Source organism: Malaclemys terrapin, chromosome 21 (assembly GCF_027887155.1).
Source record: "Malaclemys terrapin pileata isolate rMalTer1 chromosome 21, rMalTer1.hap1, whole genome shotgun sequence".
In the NCBI taxonomy this organism is placed as follows: Eukaryota; Metazoa; Chordata; order Testudines; family Emydidae; genus Malaclemys; species Malaclemys terrapin.
The window spans coordinates 6,656,261-6,676,955 of record NC_071525.1 but is presented as its reverse complement, the minus strand read 5'-3'; the positions used below and the strand labels follow the sequence as shown (position 1 = coordinate 6,676,955).

General features: G+C 51.9%; 1 protein-coding gene and 1 long non-coding RNA gene across 2 annotated transcripts; one reads left to right on the top strand and one right to left on the bottom strand.

Annotated features, from left to right (window-relative positions):
* Positions 1-402: 402 nt before the first annotated feature.
* Positions 403-7,745, bottom strand: APH1A (aph-1 homolog A, gamma-secretase subunit). The gene is made up of 7 exons (XM_054011120.1): positions 7,574-7,745; positions 5,609-5,779; positions 5,215-5,288; positions 4,605-4,727; positions 3,595-3,722; positions 2,890-3,013; positions 403-2,088 (listed from the first exon to the last, which is right to left on the bottom strand). Exons 1-7 carry the CDS (start codon positions 7,684-7,686, stop codon positions 2,024-2,026), a joined length of 798 nt encoding a protein of 265 aa, XP_053867095.1. The 5' UTR covers positions 7,687-7,745; the 3' UTR covers positions 403-2,023.
* A 6,733-nt stretch (positions 7,746-14,478) lies between these two features.
* Positions 14,479-19,595, top strand: LOC128826814 (uncharacterized). The gene is made up of 5 exons (XR_008442894.1): positions 14,479-14,548; positions 15,158-15,458; positions 16,892-17,002; positions 18,436-18,482; positions 19,312-19,595. It is a non-coding gene; the product is annotated as an uncharacterized LOC128826814 (long non-coding RNA).
* Positions 19,596-20,695: the final 1,100 nt, after the last annotated feature.

The window sequence follows — 20,695 nt, the reverse complement described above, 5'->3', positions numbered from 1 at the left end:
TCTTGGGCAAATCACTTCAACTCTGTGCCTCAGTTTCCTCTCCTCCCCCAATTTATTTAGACTGGGAGCTCTTCAGGGCAGGGCCTATCTCACTAGGGTGACCAGATGAGAGGAAGAAAATATCGGGACACATGGGGGGGGGGGGGGAAAGGGGGGCGTCGCCGGCGGAGCCAAAAAAAAAAAAAAGGCGGAGTGCCGCAAAGTATCGGGACAAACGCCTAAATATCGAGACACCCTATATCTCACAGAGTGGCTGTGCAGGGCCCTGATCCCAACTGCTATGACAGTGGGTGGCCCTTAGTGGAGATTCCCTAGGGAGGGATACAATCTCCCCCACACCCCCCTAAAATAAGTGGATTTACCCCAGACGTGGCCAGAAGGAACCACCAGGTCTCACTCCCGTCCCATTACAAAAGAAGGCTTTATTAGTCATCATAGCGTCTCTATTAAAAGGATTTTACTCTGAATCAAAAAAATAATTTTAAAAAATCCCCATTTTACAGACATGTAGTGAATCTTCTCCCAAACTTAGGGGAAAAAACAAACACACACACTGAGATTTTCAACTTCTTGTAGCAGACAGCGGCCGGCCGGTCGCTGCTCTCCACCCTCAGGGAGTCTCCGGGGTGAGGTTTGCGAGGCAACCCTTTTAGTCCCTGAACAAAGCAGCACCGTCCGGCTCTCTTCCACAGCACCAGAAGCATCTGGTTCTCTGGAGATGAGCTGCCGCATGGTATTGCCAATAGCCGGGTAGTGCCTGCTACAGCAGATTAACCCTTGCAGAGCCAGCAATACTGGCAAGCCGTTCTGCAGCAGCGCCCCCGAAATCAGAACCTTCCCCTCCATTCTGGGGCATGACTTGCACGCTGCACCCCCCCGCGTGGCTGCTGCATGACCTCCCAGTAGGGGGTGCCTGGGAGCGACACAGGATGCACGCCTACCTTTTCCCCAGATGCTTCCCACGCGTAGCTAGGAGCACAGCTCTCTCGTGGGGGGGCAGCCCCGTTAACGCTCAGCCCCCCTGCCAGGCTACGCTGCAATGGGTCAGGTCTCTAAGGCGGAGACACATGCGTGCCTTGCTGGGGAGGAGCCCAAGGACAGAATGCTGAAGAGTTTCTAGACCATCACCCAGGGATCTTGGGCTCACTAACCCTGCAGGGGGCGCCCTCACCCAGCTGTCACTTGACGGAAGTTAGCAGGGTTGGTTGCACCTCAAGGGGGGAGCGCACCCCATCCTTTTAGCGTTCCGTTCCAGCTGAGCCTTCCCCAAAACAGGCCAACCTTTGCCGGCAGGCGAGTTCCCAGCTGAGCCGGTCACACTGGCGCCGCGGCAAACACAGAAAAGCCACAGGTGTCCTCACTACCACAAACCCTGGGGCACGGCTCAGAGGGCCCTTCGTGGCCCCGGGGCAGGGGGTGGGCAGCCAGATGGGCTCGCTGCTCCACCAACCGAAGCGCGAACCCAGACCTACGGTATCAATAGAGATCCAGAGATATAGATGCCAATAAAGGACCATTTCAAAAGGGACGGGCGTCAGTGCTACCGGACAGGCCTTTCCAGCCCCTCTGCTGCAGCCCCAGTCAGACAGAGGAGCCGCGGGACAATTCGCCTCCAAAGTGGGCAGCGCGTTCGTACAGGGAGGGGGTGGCAGAGTTTGCAAGACCCGCCATGAGCCCGATTCTGGGCAGGTTCGAGTCCGAGAGGCCCGGTCAGAGCTTCAGTCCTTTGCAGCTGACAGGAGGGAAAAAGTCCGGCGGTGCCCCTGGCCCCTGAATCTACAGCACAGAGACCGCCAGGGCCCCACAGGACTCAGCCTCGCAATCCCAGCCACGCCTCCACCAGCGCAGCGGTCCAGCCCCATGAGCAGGGTGAGTGCTCTGACAGGCGCCGAGTCCCGTGCCCCAGCTCCTGCCATGGGGGAGGGGGTGGCCCAGGCTGCTCCCAGCTGCAGAGAACAGGGCACTTGGGGTATTGGTTTTCCCTGGATGTCTCTGGCAGGCAGGTGCTGGCCTGAGGAGGGGCTCAGTCCTCGACGGGGACCTGCAGCGCAGAGTACACCATCACTCGGTTGTCTTCCTCCTGTTTACCTGCAAGGGAAGGGCAAAGGTCAGTAACTCAGGCAGTCCCCGGCAGCGGGGGGCCTGGCTGAGCCAGACAGCAATGGAGAACACATGAAGCAGCTTGGGTGGCTTAAAGGTTTCATACCCGTCTACCTCTGGCTCACAGGTTCGAATCCAGCTTCCGCAGGAGGCTTGCGATCAGCTGCAGTCTGTGCCCTAGCAGGGGAGGTTGCTCCATGGTGGACGTCCGTGGCCCACACCAGTCTCTTTGCTGGGGGGTCTCAGCTGCGAGAGCAAGGACTGAGCAGCCAACCGAGAGCGAATGTCTCGCAGGGCCAGGGCTGCGGCTGCGTGTTCTCTATTGGCTCGTGGGGCTGGGGGATGACTTGGACCTACCAGGGCTGTTTCCCCATCACTGGGTTTAGACTGTTAAGTGATGGAGCAGCGCCTGGCTGGGAGTCTCCACCACAAGAGAGCCTGCGCTCCGGGGGGAATAGCCCTCCCCCACCAGACATCAGGGGTGGAGCAGTCCCAGATCTAGTGGAAATCCCTGGCTAATCCCATCCCACTCGCTTCCCCCTCCCCCTGCAGGCCAAGCAGGATCAGGGTCATAGAGGCTTGCATCATTTCGAGCCAATTGTTCTGGAGCGGGTCATTAGGTGGGCGTTGTGTGCACCCAGCCAGCTGGGAGTAGCTGCTATCCATGTGCCACTGCCCCCCACAGCACCCTTAGGCCAAGGGAGTCTCCTGAGTGGATTAGTGCCACCATCCAGCACTTTCAGTGAATGTGGTCTTGCTGCCCCCGCCCCCTCCCGGCTAGATCCTTACAGGAAAGGCAGGCGAGGACGTTGTGCAAGGAGCCGCCGGCCGTGAAGAAGGCCCAGACGCCCATGGAGATGGTGATGATGTAAATGGGGATGAGGCTGGCTTGGTACCAGGGATTCAGGAACGTCTAGGAGAGATGGAGGGAGAGCGAGGTCAGAAGTGCCACCGCCTTCCGTCTGCCTGCAGAGCCCTGGCACCCGGTCCCAGCGACTGCCCCCGGTCCAGGCACTCTGCTCCACGCCGTCACATCTAAGTCTTTGGGGGCGGGGGAGATGGGCAGCACCCGCTCCCCCGAGCGGAGCGATGCTGATCCCTGCTGCAACTTCTGCCCAGCAGTTTCATCATGCGAAGCTTAGTGGATAATACAGAGCCCCTTGCAAGGGGCTTTCGGGATCCCTAAGTCCTTTATTAACACTGCTTAAGCCCCCTCCAGCCCCATCTCCTCACAAGCACGTCAGGATCAGCTGCAGCAGGGGGAGGGTCAGAACAGGGAGCGACTAGCCCTGAATGAGCTTTTGTGACATTTCAGAAGACAAGTGTACTCTGTAGCACCTGCTGCAACCCGGACTATCCCATTTCCCACTCCCCCCGGCTCCCATCCTCCCCCCAAAGCCCAGGGCAGTGCCAGCCAGCCATCCCCACACTGCCGGCCACCCCTGTCGGATCCGATCACCTCTCTCTATCCAGCACGACTTCAGCCCCACTCACCAACCCGGACGTGATGAGGTGACTGGCCACCACCAGCGCCAGGGACCAATACCGCCGCCTCTCGCAGGCGTCAAAGAAGATCACCCCCCAGAACGTGTGTAGGAAGACGACGGCCATGGTCAGGAATGCTAGGAGGCGGGAGAGAGGTGGGGGTCAGACCAGTGTGGTGTCAGCACCCTAAACCTTCACAACAGCAACATGTTACCACAATCTCCCCACTTCTATAACACCTTTCCACGTGGAGGATCCCGAAGCATTTTGCAGACCGGTTTGTGCATGGCTACTGAAATGCAGCCACCTCTGGAGTGGAGCCCCGCAGCCATCCCACACAAACTTTTATAGGAGGAGGTGGGAATCGTTTCTCCCGTGGAATGTGAAGTTGGGAAAGGGGATAAATTTGAGGCGAACATCCCAGTCTTTATGGGGATCATTAGCGACCCTAAACAATGAGGGCCTAGGTGTCACATCTCATTTGGAAGAAGGATTCACAGCTGTAGCCACAAGCAGTTCCTCCAGGCTACGTAATGATAACCCTCTTCTAGTCCCTTTCATCCAGGGCTCTCAAGACACTTGCTAGATTCAGAGTCCCACCAGCAGGGAGCCACATTTTTAGTAAGGGCCTAAGGTCACACAATGATCAGTGGCAGAGCCATGTCTAGAACCCCACTGAAGTCAAAAGGAGGTTTACCGTTTACTTCAACGGGGCCAGGATTAACAATGGCGCTCTAGCCTCCCAGTTTCCTGCTCTACCCAGTAGACAGCACTGCCGCCCAAGATGGATGCTGCTGTGGTGATCTATTTAGCTCTTGGCGGACAGGAAGGGACGGGGCAGCCTTGCATCACGCCCCAACAGTCTCCTCTGGTTCTGGGTGCATCTGATCTTCTACAGCTGGAGGGAAAGCTGGTTCCTCCCGCTGCGTTTGACCTGGGCTCTGAGCCCAACCCAATAAACGGCATCAGGACAGGAGCGGGCCCCATCATTCCCAAGCGCACAGGGGCTCCTGCCTTACCTGACGTGATGAAGTAATAAGGCGAATCCCCGTGGATCCCCACGATGCCCGGGCCTATGGAGTCCGCCAGGATGTTAATGACTGAGAAGACCCCGCTGATGATCCCGAAGGACAGCCCCGATACTAGGAGGAGGAAGAGGATATTGACCAACAGCGCTGAAGTTACCAGTGGCTGCGCGAAGCACCACAATGAGCTTTGGACTCCTTTGACAAGCGCGGGGGAGTTCCCCGGTATCTTGCACGTTACCCCTGCTCTCCCAGGAGGCGAGGAGACAGACTTAGCATCCGGACATGCCTGGAGAATTCAGCGCATCGCAGGGCTGTGCCCAATGCATTCTGGGGCAGGGAGGGGAGGAAGATGCATCTTAAGTGTGCGCCAAGGCTCCTGGCAAGTGGCAGAAGTTAACAGAGGGAAGCGTGACTGCCAGCCAGCGACTGCAACACAGAGTCAGCAGCGCCCGGCTGTTCTGTTCCAATTCTTATATCACCCCCATCACCGTGGTATCTGGGCACCCTAGAACTGCTGCAGGGCCCGGCTGAAACGGGGCGTGGAGTGGTCATTTACGCGGGGGGAGGGGAAGCACATGGTCTTGCCCAGCAGTTTACTCACCATAGGCCATCTGCTTGAGGGAGATGGGAGACTGCCCATCCTCACTGAGCGTCGCCAAGCCTTCGTCAGCTTTCCTGGGGGGCAGAGGAAGAAGAGAACGGCCCATGGGTTTGAAGCAGGAGATGCACTGGAAGGGGGGCTGGCGGCATACCGGGGGAGGTGGTATTGATCAAGCAAGTGGCAGAGACAAAGGGCAACTAATTGATCGTATCTACAAGAGACGGGGCAACACACTTGGGAGCGGGTTCGACGATCAGGTGCTCCCACGGTTTCTAATAATAATGCCTAGTTCTTATCTAGTGCTTTTCATCAGCAGATCTCACCCAGGAGGGCAGCCTCCTGGGCCCCATTTCACACAGGGGGAGACAGTCTGCTCCTAGAGGGGTGCTCTTACTTGAGTAGCTTGAAGTAGGCAAATCGAAACGCCTCCTGCAGCAGCACCGACACCGCGGCCCCAAAGACCAGGAGGCCATATTGCAGCCTGGAGTCCTCCCGATTGCTGAGGTGCACGGAAATGAACCAGACCAAAGAGGCCAGCAGCAGGGACACTAGCCAGAAAAACGCCCTGTCCGAGAGAAAGAGAGAAATGGGAAACAAGCGAAGACGTGTGTTGTCACTGCAGCAGTCTCCCTGTGGGTCATGCGCTCAGTAAGGGAAGTTTTTATCATCTCAGACCACACTTGATCATGCTTGTGTGAGACATGCTTCTCCCAGGCAGGGGGTAAGAAGGAAGTGTTTGGCCTAGGTTCTACTCCTGGAGCTGACACTGACTCACTCAGCAACTCTGGGCAAAGCACTTCCTCTCTGTAAAATGGGGAAGGTTCAAGAACATGAGTCTAGGCCCATCCCTGTGATGAGAAATGGACCTCTACAACCATCGATCTGGGCTGCTCCAACTCCCTTCCATCAGCAGCAAACACCTCACGCTGCTTCTGACTCATGGGCATCACCAGGTGTTGTTACTGATTGACTGGTAGCTGCAACCCTGCAACAGTCAACACAGAGGAGCAAATACGGGGGGGGGGGTCTTAAGGAAGGTTTCAATATAGTTTTTTGCAAATAATAAATGTTCGTTTGTCACGAGGCGCCCGTAACCCCCACCCACTTGGTGGGGCGCTCTATCACCCCCTCGTGAGCCTGCTCCAATGTGGGTCTTTTAATTCAGGCAGTAGAGCCTCATGGTTTTCTACCCAGAGGTCCAATGTTCAATCCCAGCTGTCAGAGACTCACCATGGGACATTGTATTACAGGGTCAGCCTGCAGCCAAGAGACGCACGTAACCGGCTCTTTAAGAGCACAACATACAACACCGCACAGCAGCCAAAGCAGCCAAGCAATGCGAACCCCCACCCCAAAGAGATCCTGCACAGTAGTACAGTGCAAACACTGAGCACTGCATGGACTTTAGAGCCGCAAAGATTTGAGCAAAGGTGGATTAAATCCGGACCACGCTTGCTCCGTAGCTCAGGAGCTGCTGTTTGGCACCAATTGGAGATGTCTCACCCAGCCTGTACGGTTGGTACACAGATTACATGGCTAAGGTGCAGATAAGGTTGCAGCCGTGTGGCCATTGTGTCCCGTCTGGAACACGAGAGTTGAAGTCCGGGAACTCAAATTGCTGGGAAACCCGGAGACGTGGGGGGGCAACTTAATCCTCCCAAGAATGTTCAGAGTTACGTCCGAAAGGCAGAAAAGAAAAGGTGAGAAGCCAGGAAATGCAGGGTTAGTTTTCCACTTTCCAAAAGGTGCTAGAAAGTTAAAGTCTCACTCTGCCTGGAATGGGGGAGACTCAGCCTAGCGCAGGTCTGTCACCCAGAGACAATACAAACAAGACTTCCCAAGGGCCCGCAGGCAAACCCCAGGCTAACCCAGAGAGAGAGGCAACCTTCATCTCGCCCCCGACCTCCCACATGTGATCACCCCTACAAGTTCTCCACCCCGCAGGACGATCAACCTGATGGGGTCCCTAGCAACCCCCTATCCCAATGAGTCCCCACCCCCAGCTGCCAGTATGATCACCCAAGGGGTCCCCCCCAGCTCCTGGGGACCCAGATCCCCCACAGGGGTCTCTAGCACCTCCACCTCAACACACACCCTGACTGGGACCCCAGACAAGTCCAGCCCCTACCCCAAAGGGGATGCCCAGTATGGACCCATCCCACCACCAGGTGGATCATGTGGGGGGGGGGTTCCCTGCACCTCCTCACCAAGGGTCCCCCCTTGATTCACCCAGCCCTAGCATCTTCCATGGGGGAGCCCCCTCAGCCCCCGGTACTCGGCCCCCACACGAGAAGTCCCTATTACCGCCCCCCAGGCAGCTCTCCCCCGGGGGGGAGGCTGTCCCCAGCCCCAGACTCACCCCGCCACCAGGATGATGACCCGGAGCGGGTCCCCGGCCACAGTGAGCAGGAAGAGGGAGAAGGCCGGGCCGAAGGCCACGAACGTACAGCCGAAGAACACGGTGGCTCCCATGGCTGCGGGGGGTGGGGAGGGGGCGTCAGGTTCTGGGGCCCAGGACTGGGTCGGGAGGGGGGGGGGTCAAGATCTGGGGCTAGAGGGGGGCGGGACGGGCAGGCTCTGGGGGGCCAGGGCTGGGGGGGAGGGGCTGGAGGGGGTCAGGCTCTGGGTCCCGGGAGGGGGGAGGGGCTGGAGGGGGGGTCAGGCTCGGGGGCCCAGGAGAGGGGAGGGGCTGGGGTGTGTGTGGGGGGGTCAGGCTCTGGGTCCCGGGAGGGGGGAGGGGCTGGAGGGGGGGGTCAGGCTCGGGGGCCCAGGAGAGGGGAGGGGCTGGGGTGTGTGTGGGGGGGTCAGGCTCTGGGTCCCGGGAGGGGGGAGGGGCTGGGGGGGTCAGGCTCTGGGTCCCGGGAGGGGGGAGGGGCTGGAGGGGGGGGGTCAGGCTCGGGGGCCCAGGAGAGGGGAGGGGCTGGGGGGGCAGGCTCTGGGGCCCGGGAGGGGGGAGGGGCTGGAGGGGCTGGGGGGGGGTCAGGCTCTGGGGCCCGGGAGGGGGGAGGGGCTGGGGGGGGTCAGGCTCTGGGGCCCGGGAGGGGGGAGGGGCTGGGGGGGACAGGCTCTGGGGCCCGGGAGGGGGGAGGGGCTGGGGGGGCAGGCTCTGGGGCCCGGGAGAGTTGGGATCAGGCCGCCCCACAGCTACCCCTGGCTAGGAGCCGCCGGCGGCTGCACCTGCGTTCCCTCCCGCTACGGAAGCCGAGCAGGGGACGACAAAGCCCGGCAGTGGGCCCCGCCTCCAGCGGATTGACGTGGCCTGGCTGACCAATGGGCGAGGCGGGGCGCGTGCCCCCCGGGCTAGGTTGTCGCCGGCACCGCTCAACCGCCCCGCCCCACGGCATGGCGGGAGTTGTAGTTTTATATGGGCGTGGCCACAGGCGCAAGAGGCCGCGTGGGCGCGCGGATGCTCAGAGCGGAGCATGCCCAGAATGCTGCGTCCTGCGAGCAGGGCAGGGCTGGGCTTGGGCTAGACAGGGCAGGGCTGGATTGGCAGGGCTGGACTGGACAGGACAGGGCAGGGCAGGGCTGGGCAGGGGTTTTGCTAATGTCTTAGTGAAAAATGCACAGAAAACTCAAGTTGCAAAGTTTGGGTCTGGGGCTGAACGCCCCCCAAGTCCAGGGTTTTGGGGAGAGTCATTCCTCCCCCCCAAAAAATCCACACACCCTTAAACAGTATCCACCGGCTCGAGGCACAGCATGGAGACAAATGGGCGTGAGACAAAATCCTTCTAATGAGCTTGCTGGGGTGCTTTTTTTTGGGTTCTGTGTTTGTACAGCACCTAGCACAGTGGAGTCCTGACCCCAGATGGGAGCCCCTAGGTGCTGCCACTACACAAATAATAATAACTAAGAATGTGTGATTATTTATTATATTTCTTGCAGAGCCTAATGGGTGCTTTTCTTAAAGCCCCAGCTCCTAGAATCAAGTTACTATGTGAGAATTTCAGCTTTCATTTTTTTTTTTTACAAAAATAAGTTTCTCACCCTCGTGTCTGAAATGTGAAAATATGAACCCTAAAGGCTACGACACCAGAAAGCAAATGAAAAGAACCCCACAGTGGTTCTTGTTTAAATCTCATGATTTTTAAGCCAATGTGTGATTTTGAGGAGCTTGACCTGACATGATTTTTGAATGCTTGGGATTGGCAATATTTTTAATGGGGTCTGTATGGCTCCCTGGATTTTTCGTTAGCAGTTGCCCGGCTTAAATTTCCATTCAGCCACAAGGTGTCACTGTGGTAGAATCACATTTCATTGCAGCGCCCAGCATTGGCAATCCAATTAACCCTCTGAATAAAAAATAACTAACCCACCAATGATCGCAGCTTGTGGTTGAAACGAACAAACATTTCAGGGCGCTGAGCTCCAGCCTTGCTTAAACACCAGATGAGCCAGCAACCTGCCTACTGCATTTAAAAACAACACATATGTAAAAGGCAGGGGGCAAAAAGTGAAACAGTCTAATAGAAGATGAAAGGGAATGCACTTTAAAGATGAAAGCCCCAGGAGAAGGGAAGTATTAGTTCTTTCTGGTTTTAAACTCCTTAGGACCTGTTTTTCAGCGCATCCACGTCTCCAAATGAAGTGAACATGAGCTGAAAAGCATTTCTAAAAATCAGCCTTCATTCATATTCACGGCCTGGTTTATTAATTCATCATTATATGTTCGTAGGCCCAGCTCCTCTAAAGGGTTTTGGGTGTCTAACACTATTGAGTTCAATGGAATACCTTTGCCCTAGTGTCTGTAGGATCAAATACCTGTATTTATATAACTCAGATCTCATTCATGTCCGAGGGAGTTTCATGCACAGAGCTGAGGCTGTCTATGCCATTAATGTGCCCCGACTCTATACCAGGATGGATCAATGGGGCTGCAGGAGACCTTTGCATTGCAGTTGCCAGCACCCTCTGAGCTGTCGGTGCATTGCAGCTTTTAGAATTAAATTCAAGATGCATTTACTCTCTGCTGCTTTCCATTTTTAAGTTAAAAAGTGACTTTAGTGCCGCTAAGAAGAGAGAATTTGACAGCCTTGGAGATTGGAGTCTTCTGATTGTCAGTCCATACAACAGCATGGCAAACTTCCCCCACTCAGTCTCAACCCTGAGCTGCAGGGCCCATAGCTGGAGGGAGATGGGAGTTCTGTTTCCATGTCTTGGTTTCATTGCCCTGACTACAAACAAGTAAATGCCAAGTGGACAGGTGCAGGCTCTGAGCAGTTTTAGTTTGAGTCCTACAATGTTTTGCGTAGGCCATCAAAATGACAACTGGATTTGAACCTCTGACGTAGGCCTGGTCTACATTTAAAAGTTACTCTGGTATAAATATGTTGGTTAGCAGTGTGATTTCTTACCAGAATAGTTAGGGCAGTACAGCCCACAACCGGTACAGTTATACCGGTATAAAGACGCCTTATATCAAGATAGCTAATTTCCCTTTCCATATGGAAAGGAGCTGTAGTGTGATCAGCAGTTTTATATCAGTATAACTACATCAAGACAAGGGGAGTTGTACTGATCTAACTATACTGGTATAGTTAAAGCAACACAGCTTTGGTTTGTAGACAAGGTTAGAACTTGGTGGGAAATGTTTTTCCCATTCTGTGAGAGTTTTCAAGATTTTTGACATTTTTTTCCCCACCCGGAATTGGGATGAAAACTTGAAATCTCAAAAAAAAAAAATTGCAAACTAATATCTGAATTTTTTTTCATATTGGGTCAATAGAAATTTCAATTTTGTCCTCCCCTCCCCCCCGCTTTGACCTTTTTTCTCGTATAAATCAACTGAAATTTTGAAACAAAAAGTGACTTTGAACTGAAAAATGAAACACTTCATTTAGAAAACGTCAAAATGTTCGGACAGTTTCAAAACTGTTCTTTCCTCCCACGTTTCTAACTGGGAGATTCGGTGAAACCAAACTTTTCCCGTGAACAGCTTCGGTTTGGACAAATCAGCATTTTCCACAGAAAAATCTTTTCGTTGGAACATCCCCAGCTCTAGACAAGGCCTTCGAAGGGAAAGACTCCGGAGCCTGTCCCTGCCCTCTGAGACCGTACACTCCCTGTTGGCTCTCATTTGCAGTGGAGAGATCATTTTGCAAAGCCCTCTGAGACCACGCTGAGGGATGCTATACAAACGCATCCTGTCGTATAGGTGACATCAGCCCAGCTCTGCAGCGCTCACTCTTACCCTTGCATTTCCTTTAAGTTCCCCCGTCAGCGCAGACCCAGCCTGCGGTATTTCAAAAACTCCCCCAACGTTGGGCATCCTATTTTGAGTTCTCATTGAAGGCGAGACCAGGAAGGAAATGAGACAGAACTGTCCGCATCTTTTTTTCCATTCAGCGTGCGGAGACATCGGCTCTTTGAATTCTCACCTTGACCGTCTCTGACTCACCCTTTTGTCCAAGACCACAGACTCTGTGATGTGGCTTCGCTTGTTGCATTTCTATTGAAATGAGGCCAGTAAAAAGCACCACTGCACCGTCAGGGCTTTTTATAGCCTGCATCGTCAAATCCTTCCGAAATCCAATTCAAGACAATACACATTCTTTCCATTTTCATTTCTGAAATAATGCAGCCTGTGGAACTGGGGGCATAAAATCCCAGATGATGCAAACGAACCAGATAAGGATGGCTATGCTTCCTTGGTCCCGCTGTTCCTTCAGAAAGCGTCACATGGAGCAGCAGCATTATCTAGTAGGCCAGGCACTGTATAAGGACTCAGGAGACCTGGGATCTATTCCAAGCTCTGCTACTGAGCTGCTGGGTGTCTTTGGAAAAATCGCTTAGTCATGCGATACCTCAGTTTCCCCATCTGTACAATGGGGATAATAGCACTGCCCTCCCCCACAAGTGGGTTGTAAAGATCCCTACATGAAGAACTGTGAGATGCTCAGATACTATGGTAATTGGGGCCAGACGAGTATCTAAGACAGGGACTGTTTCATTGTGTGTCTGTGCTGCGCCTGGCACGATGGAATCTCAGCTGGAACCCCTGTGTGTTACTACAATAGTCACTGCTGTATTTCTTTGTTTATTACAGGCTGGCAAAATTCCACCTGCTTTTCACCAGAAGCCAGTCATTATTTTTTGATGGATGAGTAAAATGTCATTCCTTTTTTCATCTACATCATAGTCAAAGCAACCCAAGCATTTCTGGGCCTGAGCTAGGCAATTTTGCAAAGCCGGTTCATTTTCAGCTGTTTGCTTGGTGGAATAGGCTCAGAACTAGAGCGGGAAGTCTAACAGATTTCCCAGTTCACTGGCAAATATGGGGAAAAAAATTGTTTCAAGCCAAACTAAACACAAAATGTTTCAAAATTTTCTGCAAATCCAAAAGTTAAAAAAAAAATCATTGTGGGTGTAATGAAATATTTTGTTTCCGACCACTTTTATACATTTTTGATTTTTTTTTAAATAAAATTCACGCAAAAAGGGACAAAGTCGTTTTTGAACCGAAAAAGCAAAACGTTTTGAGTTTTTCTGAATGTCTTTGTGTTTTCAATCAAAACTATTTGGCAAAACAGGCACAAATTTGCCGAACGTTCGGTGTCACTGAATCAGCATTGTTCACCAGCCAGAAGTTTTGGATGAAAAATGTCACCCAGCCTCACTCACGACACCCGCCTCTTGGGCCTCACTCCCCAGCACGTGCAGTCCTTTGCCCCCAGGCGACATGGGTGCAGAACCCTACCATTCCAGTCAAATAAAGCGGGGCAACCATTTTGCATTGGCATAAGTGATGGCACTAGGAGCAGATCAATCAGGGTGGTGATGGACATTCAGCGCCCCTGTGCTGTTTCCATGAGTCTGAAGGAACCAGGATCCTCTGACCTTACGTCAGCATAACACAAGCAATAACTTCATGCTGGACACACAAACTAAGGCCCTGATCCTGCCCTGAAAACCGCCTGGTCAGACTCCTGCACCCAGGTGGACTCCCATGATTTTAATGGGGTTCTGTGCAAACAGAGATTTACCCAGGCAACTCTCAGTACAGGTTCAGGGCCTAAAACGAGCAGACAGCAGCGTGGGGCCATCATGGCTTCTGCTCATTTAACACCAATGAGAACCAGACAAGGTGGGTGATGGTTCCAATGGGATAGCCCGTCTCTTTGGGTCCTCAGCCCCCACCGTCTGCCTCCTCCCAGAGCCGGTTTCAGTTCTAGGCACTTCAAAGTTATGGATCTGATGTGAGCAAAAGACATATTTGTAACGGGTGGTGTGTGTGTGTGTGTATGTGTGTGTCTGGGAGAATCAACATGCTGCAGTGTTAGAAAGACATCGTGTGCTAGGTCTAGGGTGACCAGATGTCCCTATTTTATAGGGACAGTCCCAATATTTGGGGCTTTTTTTTTTAATATGGGCTCCTATTTCCCCCCACCCCCTGTCCCGATTTTTCACACTTGCTGTCTGGTCACCCTGGCTAGGTCCCAGTTGCTGCTGATCGTTATTAAAAACCAGGAGGGCAATTTGGAGCTAGCAGAAATTATCTAGCACCTTCAAATAATGGGGCGATCTACTCTTGGAAATACCAGACATGCCCCATCCAGCGTGATTTCTGTGCAAATACTTGCAAGTGGTACCTATCACCACCACAGCCCATCCCCCAGGGAGGCGTTCACTGCCCATGTTATTGGACTCTTTTGAAGTCTGGTAGACAGCAGCCCTTGAGCTGGGGTTGCAGGATGGTAATTATTTACTCCTACAGACATGCCGCTTGTCAGATACCTGCTCTTGTCTTCCATGGGTAAAATCCTTCAGCATTTCTTAGAGCATTTACCTTTAGAATTGAGAAAACGGAACATCTCCTATTATAGACGCAGAGAACTTAAGAGATCCCCATGCTCTGATATAGTCTTAGCATGATCTCTAACAAGGCACCGTTACAGAGCATGAACCTTATGAAGATTAATTCATTTGAATTCTAAGTGTCCAGTTTATTTTGTAGCCGAGGACGAATGGAGGTTAATCAGTATATCCTGTTTTATCTCTGCAGTGTTGGGAGCACAGTTATCTCTGTACCCGACTCAGCAATTCCTGTTTGTCGGAATTAGTGCTACGGCAAAGATCCCCTGTTCTTCCAAAGAAAAACTGGAAGGAGGTGGCATTTCGGTTTATTGGTACAGGAGAAGAGAAGGCGAGGGGCCCACCTGCATCAAGAAATGCTTAAATGATCAAAATGTAAGTAAGTTTGCCTGCAAACCCGAGACACAGGGCATGACACTGGAAATCTACAACGTCCAGCAGAACGAGTCTGGTGACTATTACTGTGCTGTTAAAACCAGCAGCTATCTGATTTTCGGCAATGGATCCACACTGATTGTTGGAGGTAAGGAAAGATAATGGTGTAACGCAAGGGGAAAAGTGATCGGCAATGCTGAGATGTTAAAAAAAAACCCTGGAAAATGGAACACCATAATACCATTTTCAAAGCTGAAATGGCTGAAAAGGGGAAACTAAGCTGAAAAATGACAACTAAACAGAGCTGCTAAGAAGCCGATTTTGCAGTTTTGGGGGATTCAATTAAAAATGTTCAGTGGTCAAAGATGACAGGGTTTATTTTAAAGAATAATCAACCCACCTAGCACATACCTAGTGCTTTCCACCAGTAGATCTCAAAGCATTTTAGTTTTACTCTCATCACTATTTATAGCTGCCAGACTGGGGATGCTTTTGACCTAACAGTCATGAATGCATTTAGCCAAATTTATCCTTTTCTTTTTGCAGAATGTTTTACTTTGAATCAATCCCCATCTCATGAGATGAACATTCCTAAAATCCGGTCAGTTACACCCGTGTAATTGTATTGATTTCAGTGGAAGTGTACAATTGTAACAAAGTAAAATCGGTGCCCTTAATTAGATAATAAACAGCCGGCGGGTCTGTTGTGAGTCAGACACAGGATGGAACAATAAATTCTCTGCTCTATTCTGCTCAGACAGCTACACCACCAGCAGCTGGGTTTTGCTTCTTGCTCCATCTCTCCCTGGTCTCATCTCCACTGGGACGGTTGATCTGGCTTGCATTGTCCATGGAGTTTCCAACCCAGTCCAAATTTCCTGGAATATTTCTGGGGATTGGCAGGAACAGGCACTAATGCGATCACTGAAAGCAAAGGATGGATCCTTAATGCTCATAAGTCACATTAGCATCCCGAAGGACGCCTGGATCAGTGCGAAAATTCTCACCTGTGAAGTCAAATTCAACTCTTCTGGCAACAGCGTGAAGAAAAGTGCCAGGTATATTGAACGTGAGTGATTTGATATTTGCTTCTGGAGTTAGAGGGGAGTAAGATCTAAGCTATAGCCATGGGACGCGCTCTCAGTCAAAGCTGCTTTGAAATGATAAATTAAAAAAATAAATATTTTGTCATCACGGAAAGCTGGAATGTATGAACCTTTCAGTTAATTAGGTGCCGAGAGACTTGCAAGGAACTTTGAGAAGGGAAAGAAGAGGCAGGGAAAGTAAACGCCACTCTTCTTTCTGAGGCCATGTCTACACTAGGAGTGCTTTACTGGTGTCGAAATAGCAGTTTGCTATACGGGATAGCTCAGTGGTTTGAGCATTGGCCTGCTAAACCCAGGGTTGTGAGTTCAATCCTTGGGGGGGGGGGCACTTAGGGATCTGGGGCAAAATCAGTACTGGGTCCTGCTAGTGAAGGCAGGGGACTGGACTCGATGACTTTTCAAGGTCCCTTTGAGTTCTAGGAGATAGGATACTGGCAAAGTGCTTCCGATGTGGGTGCAGCTACACCAGGAAAGCTGTGCTTTGTACTGGTCTAGCAAAGCCACTCCCACAAGGGAAACAGGCGGCACTGGTAAAAGCCTACAGTAGGAACACCTGTCAGTGAGGGATCACACCTCGTCACATCTCGACGGGAGTAGTTAGGTCGGCAAAAGTCTGTAGTGGCCTGAACCAATGTGCACAAAAAGCCCATGTGTGAAGTATGTTCCATGGTGAAATAGTACCAAATATCCCTGGGAGAGGTGCTCTCATGGGGCACAGAAGGGAGAGGAGTGGCAGAAGCTGCAGAGTAGGTTCTGGGAACAGGCTAAATCACTGACCCAAGGGAATATTATTCATTGGCCTAATGAAAAGGGAGAGTGAAATGGATCGAAGGCTCCTGCTGGCTTGTTCTGCAGAGCTAAAAACTCAGGGTGAAACGTTACACGGTAGAGCTGGTGGGGAATTTTTCAATTAATCTGCTTGTGCCAAGAAGTGTCAGTTTGTCAAAACCAAAACAGTTCAGGAGAGAGGGACGGTTTGGACAAACCTCTCGTCTTGACAAACTTTTGGAGGAAAGCTTCAAAATCGTGGAAATGTCCCTTTCTACGTTGCTGAACCGGAAAGTTTCAGTTTTTCAGGTGAAACCTTTTTGTGGAGACGTTTTAGTAAATTCAGACTAAAAATAGGTTAAGAAGAAAAGGTCAAAATTGAAACAAAATATTCTCAAGGACCCAAACCCAGTGTTCGTTCCTTTGTTGGTTTTGGATTTTTGGGTCACAGAACTTTGAGATATCGACTTTTTCTCCCGATTTGGGACGGGAACATTTTTCAATGTCTGGAGAATATTCAGGGGACTGGCAAACCGTGTCCTGCCCAGCTCCGTACACGCTGTGCAGTCATGACCGTCTCTACTCAAGTGAGTCAGTTGTGTCTGCTTCCTCCCCAGGCTTTGACGATGGATGCTGTCAGTACGCCGTTCCCCTGGCAGTAGGGGGAGCCCTGGTGCTGTTGATGGTGTCTCTGAGCCTTGTTTGGATTTGCTGCCCTTCCACTCGAGGTAATGGCCACAGCTCATCCCAGAAACTCCTGCAGAGCGAAGTCTCATTCCCATGCTTCACCCCAGGGCATTATTCGCTCCTGGGATGACTGAACACACTGTATATTAGACAAACACCTGTCAGGGATGGTCTAGATAATACTTACTCCTGCCACGAGTGCAGGGGACTGGACTAGATGACCTCTCGAGGTCCCTTCCAGGCCTATAGTTCTATGATTCTATTTGTCACGCTGCCTGATCTCAGTAGCTTTGTTTTCCGAGGGTCTGATTCTCCACTGCCCTGCAGCTTGTCTGATTCTCCGCTCACTCCCCTGCTGTGAATCCGGTCAACCCCGCTAAAGTCACTGAAATTACATGCGTGCCAAACGGGTGTAAAGGCGGGGGGATTTGGGCCCCTGGGATGGTCATGTAACGCTGTGCAAGGCGGGTTTGAAACGCTACCGGATCAAAGCAGTGCTGATCGACTCCGATCGGTGCCGCTGACTGGACGGGGTGCAGGGCAGACCGAATCAGGCCCGACCTTTGGAACTTGTTTCCCGCCTCTGGAGAAAGGTTTGATTTTGGCGATGAAGGGAGGCGATGGACCCACGGAGCTGCTGTGGGTGGAGGGGAATGTTTTCAAAAGTGACCGAGGGCCAGATTTTCAACGGTCTTTAGGCACCTAGAGACACAGAGAGGCACCTCGTGGGATTTGCAAACGCACCCAGGCACCTAAATCCCATTGACCCCCATGGGAGTTTGGCACCTCACCTGCTGCGGTGCTTTCAGAAATCCCAATAGGCGCCTATCTGCATAAACACCTTTGAAAATCTAGCCCTTGTGAGCATTGAGACTTAGTCCAGCTCTCCACTTGGAAGGCTTTACTGGTGCAGTCACATCCCTATGGCAAAGCGTCCCTAGTGGAGACACAGCTGATACCAGCAAAGCTGTGCTTTTACCAGGACCGATTATTCCAGCTCCCCCACGCAAGAAAAGCTACACCGGGAAAAGTGCAGTTTTGTTGATACAACTGAGTCTACACTGGGCCGTCTGCCAGCACAGCTCTTTGTACCCCTGCCCGACAGCGAGGCTGGCAGAAGTCTGTAGTGTAGACCTGGCCCAAGTCCCAATGACTTTCAATGAGACCAGTTGCCCCAGGGCAACGTTTTCAAAAGCACCTAAAGGACGTAGGTCCCAATGGGAGTTAAGCACCTAAATCTTTCTGAGGATCCGGTCCTTGGTCCCTTAGGTGCTTTTGATCAAGTTATTCCTGGTCCATAGTTTGTCAAGTTTATCGGTGCTAAATCTCTGAATATAACCATCTGTCTGTTTGCCCTGTGCTGGGCGCGGCGGAGCGATGCCCACACACTGCGCGGGGGCCCCATGAGTCTGTATGCTCCTTTTGGGGAAATGCCAATGGAACAGGACCTTACAAATGTCTCTGTCTGTCTCAGGATTCCAGGCCTGCCGCTCAGCACCGCCAGCCCCAGAGGAGCACCAGGTACGGCGCGTTACCAACTGTCTCTGTCGCTGCCCGTCTCAGTCATTTCAAATGCTCCCATTCACTTAGGGGCCTAGATGGATTGATCCATAAAGTGGGTTTAATGGCAAAAGTAGCAGAATGGGGGTGGGGGAGGGAACTGGGTTCTATCTCAACTGTGTGTGTGATGTTGGGCAAGTCCCCAAATGGCTCTGTGCCTCAGTTTCCCCATCTGCAAAATAGGGAGAAGCAGGGGAATTCTGGGAGGTTTCATTCATTGGTTCCAGTTATAAGATCTTCAGGGCAGAGTCTGTCTCATGATATGAGCAGGTCATTAGCCCTTAACAGAGAGAGGAAAGATGGCCCAATGGTTAGGGTACTAACCTGGGACTTGGAAGAGCTACTGTCAATTCCGCTACAGATTCCCCATGTGACATTGGGCAAGTCACTTAGCCTCGGTGTGGCTCAGTTCCCCTCTGTAAAATGGGGAAAATAACCCTGCCCCACAAGGGGGCGGGAATAAAGACATTAATAATCGAGGTGCTCAGATATTAGAATAATGGGGGGCCAGATAAGGACCATAAAGAGAGAGAAATAATATTTTAAAGCTCTTTGAAATTTGCACAGGAAAGGCCCTGTAAGAGCAAAGTTTGTCACTAACCAACTTCTTAAAGTTAGACTCCAGGGACGGTTTCCAATTTGACAAAACACCATCGATAGGGAAGGCAGAGGTGGAAGAGGGAGTTTTTAATAAGGCCTGGGGAGGGTAAGCTCATTTTGATGGTCAGTCCTGTCACAGTTGATACCAATACAGGACGGGGGGTTAATTTTCCTGACTGTCACCTTGCAGGATGGGCTCGTGTACTGTCAGCTGGATTTTGATTCGAGGCAGCGTGGCCGGAGCACGATGGAACGACCGGCGAGAGGGAAGAGTGAAAAATCCTGACCTACCTGGTACAGGGGGATCTGAACTGGCAAACTGACTGCTGATCCGAATGGGATGAGTTGAATCCTTCCTGGCTCCCAGGTCTCATGTGGGCTCAATCTCTGCACCGATCGAGCAAAACCAAGTTAGTTACGTTAGTGTAAACCCCGTGTAGGGACGCGGCTTTACGGCTAATTAAAAGGTATTGGGGTTAGTTATATTGTTCCTGTACAAGCAATGCCAATAAACACCATTTGTAACTGTGTACACACTGGGGCTTGCATAGATTTAACACAGTCGTTTCCCCTGATTTAGTTAAACTGGTTCAGAAATGGGATGGTTAGATACCCAGCTGGTATAAGCTGTCATAGCTCCATTGCTGTCAGTTCACACCAGCTGGGGATCCGGCCCTGCCTGTAAATTATCCTCTTTTTCTTTCAGTCTTGAACTACTGCTGGGAACTCAGCCAGCCGGCCTTTACCCTCCTGCTGTACCACTAGTAATTCCCATGGGTTTGCTATGTGGTTGTGTGTCATATGCAACACGTGCCTGCAAAGCCACAGAACTACTGGCGTGGGGTCTCTATGTGTCGTGTATCATTGTGACCTTGCGTTTTAGCCACGCTTGCTTCAAAAGCCTGGCTGGGATTTGGCCACACATCTTTAATTAAGATAATCTCATAATTAAGGCTCAGATTTGGTCGCAGATAGTTTTAGTAAATTCACGGAAGTCTCTGACCTGTCCGTGATTTTTACTAAAAATATCCCTGACAAAATGGGGGGGGAGGAGGGTCCAGCACTTGCAGCCTCTGGAACCCCTGCCACCCACTGCATCTGAGCCGCTGTGGGGTCCCCTTCCCGTCTGTGACGGCTGGGCCACTGCAGAGAGCCCCGCTGTCCATGGCGACTGGGAGCTCCGGGGTCCCCCTGCCGTCCACTGGCTAGGAGCTGCTGACAGCTCCAGCCCCGGGGCAGAAAATGTCACTCTTGGAGGTCTCTGGAAGTCATGGATTCCGTGACCTCCGTGACATAATAGTAGCCTTAAGCATAATTACTGGGATTAGATTAATTTTAAAGCCGTGCTGCAAAGTCTCAGCCTTGTTGTAAAGGATCCAAGCCAGGGGAAGCCAAAACAAACACGCCCCCTTTAAGAAGGTCTCAGGGAAGGAGCAGCCTGAATACATTTCACAAGGCCCTGGTTCACAGCTTCTAAACTTAAGAGTCAGCAAACAAAGTCTCTGGGCCCAACCAGGCTAGTCCCCAACCAGGCTAGTCCCCAGGACCTAGGAGAAGCTACAGCCTGCATAACT

Bases quoted from the DNA above. Each gene is read 5' to 3' on its own strand.
- APH1A (XM_054011120.1), bottom strand. From the start codon at position 7,686: ATGGGAGCCACCGTGTTCTTCGGCTGTACGTTCGTGGCCTTCGGCCCG. The intron at 5,780-7,573 runs GTGAGTCTGGGG...TCTCTCGGACAG, and splicing joins GTCATCATCCTGGTGGCGGG to GGCGTTTTTCTGGCTAGTGT. The intron at 2,089-2,889 runs GTAAGGATCTAG...CTTCCCTTGCAG, and splicing joins CGTCCTCGCCTGCCTTTCCT to GTAAACAGGAGGAAGACAAC.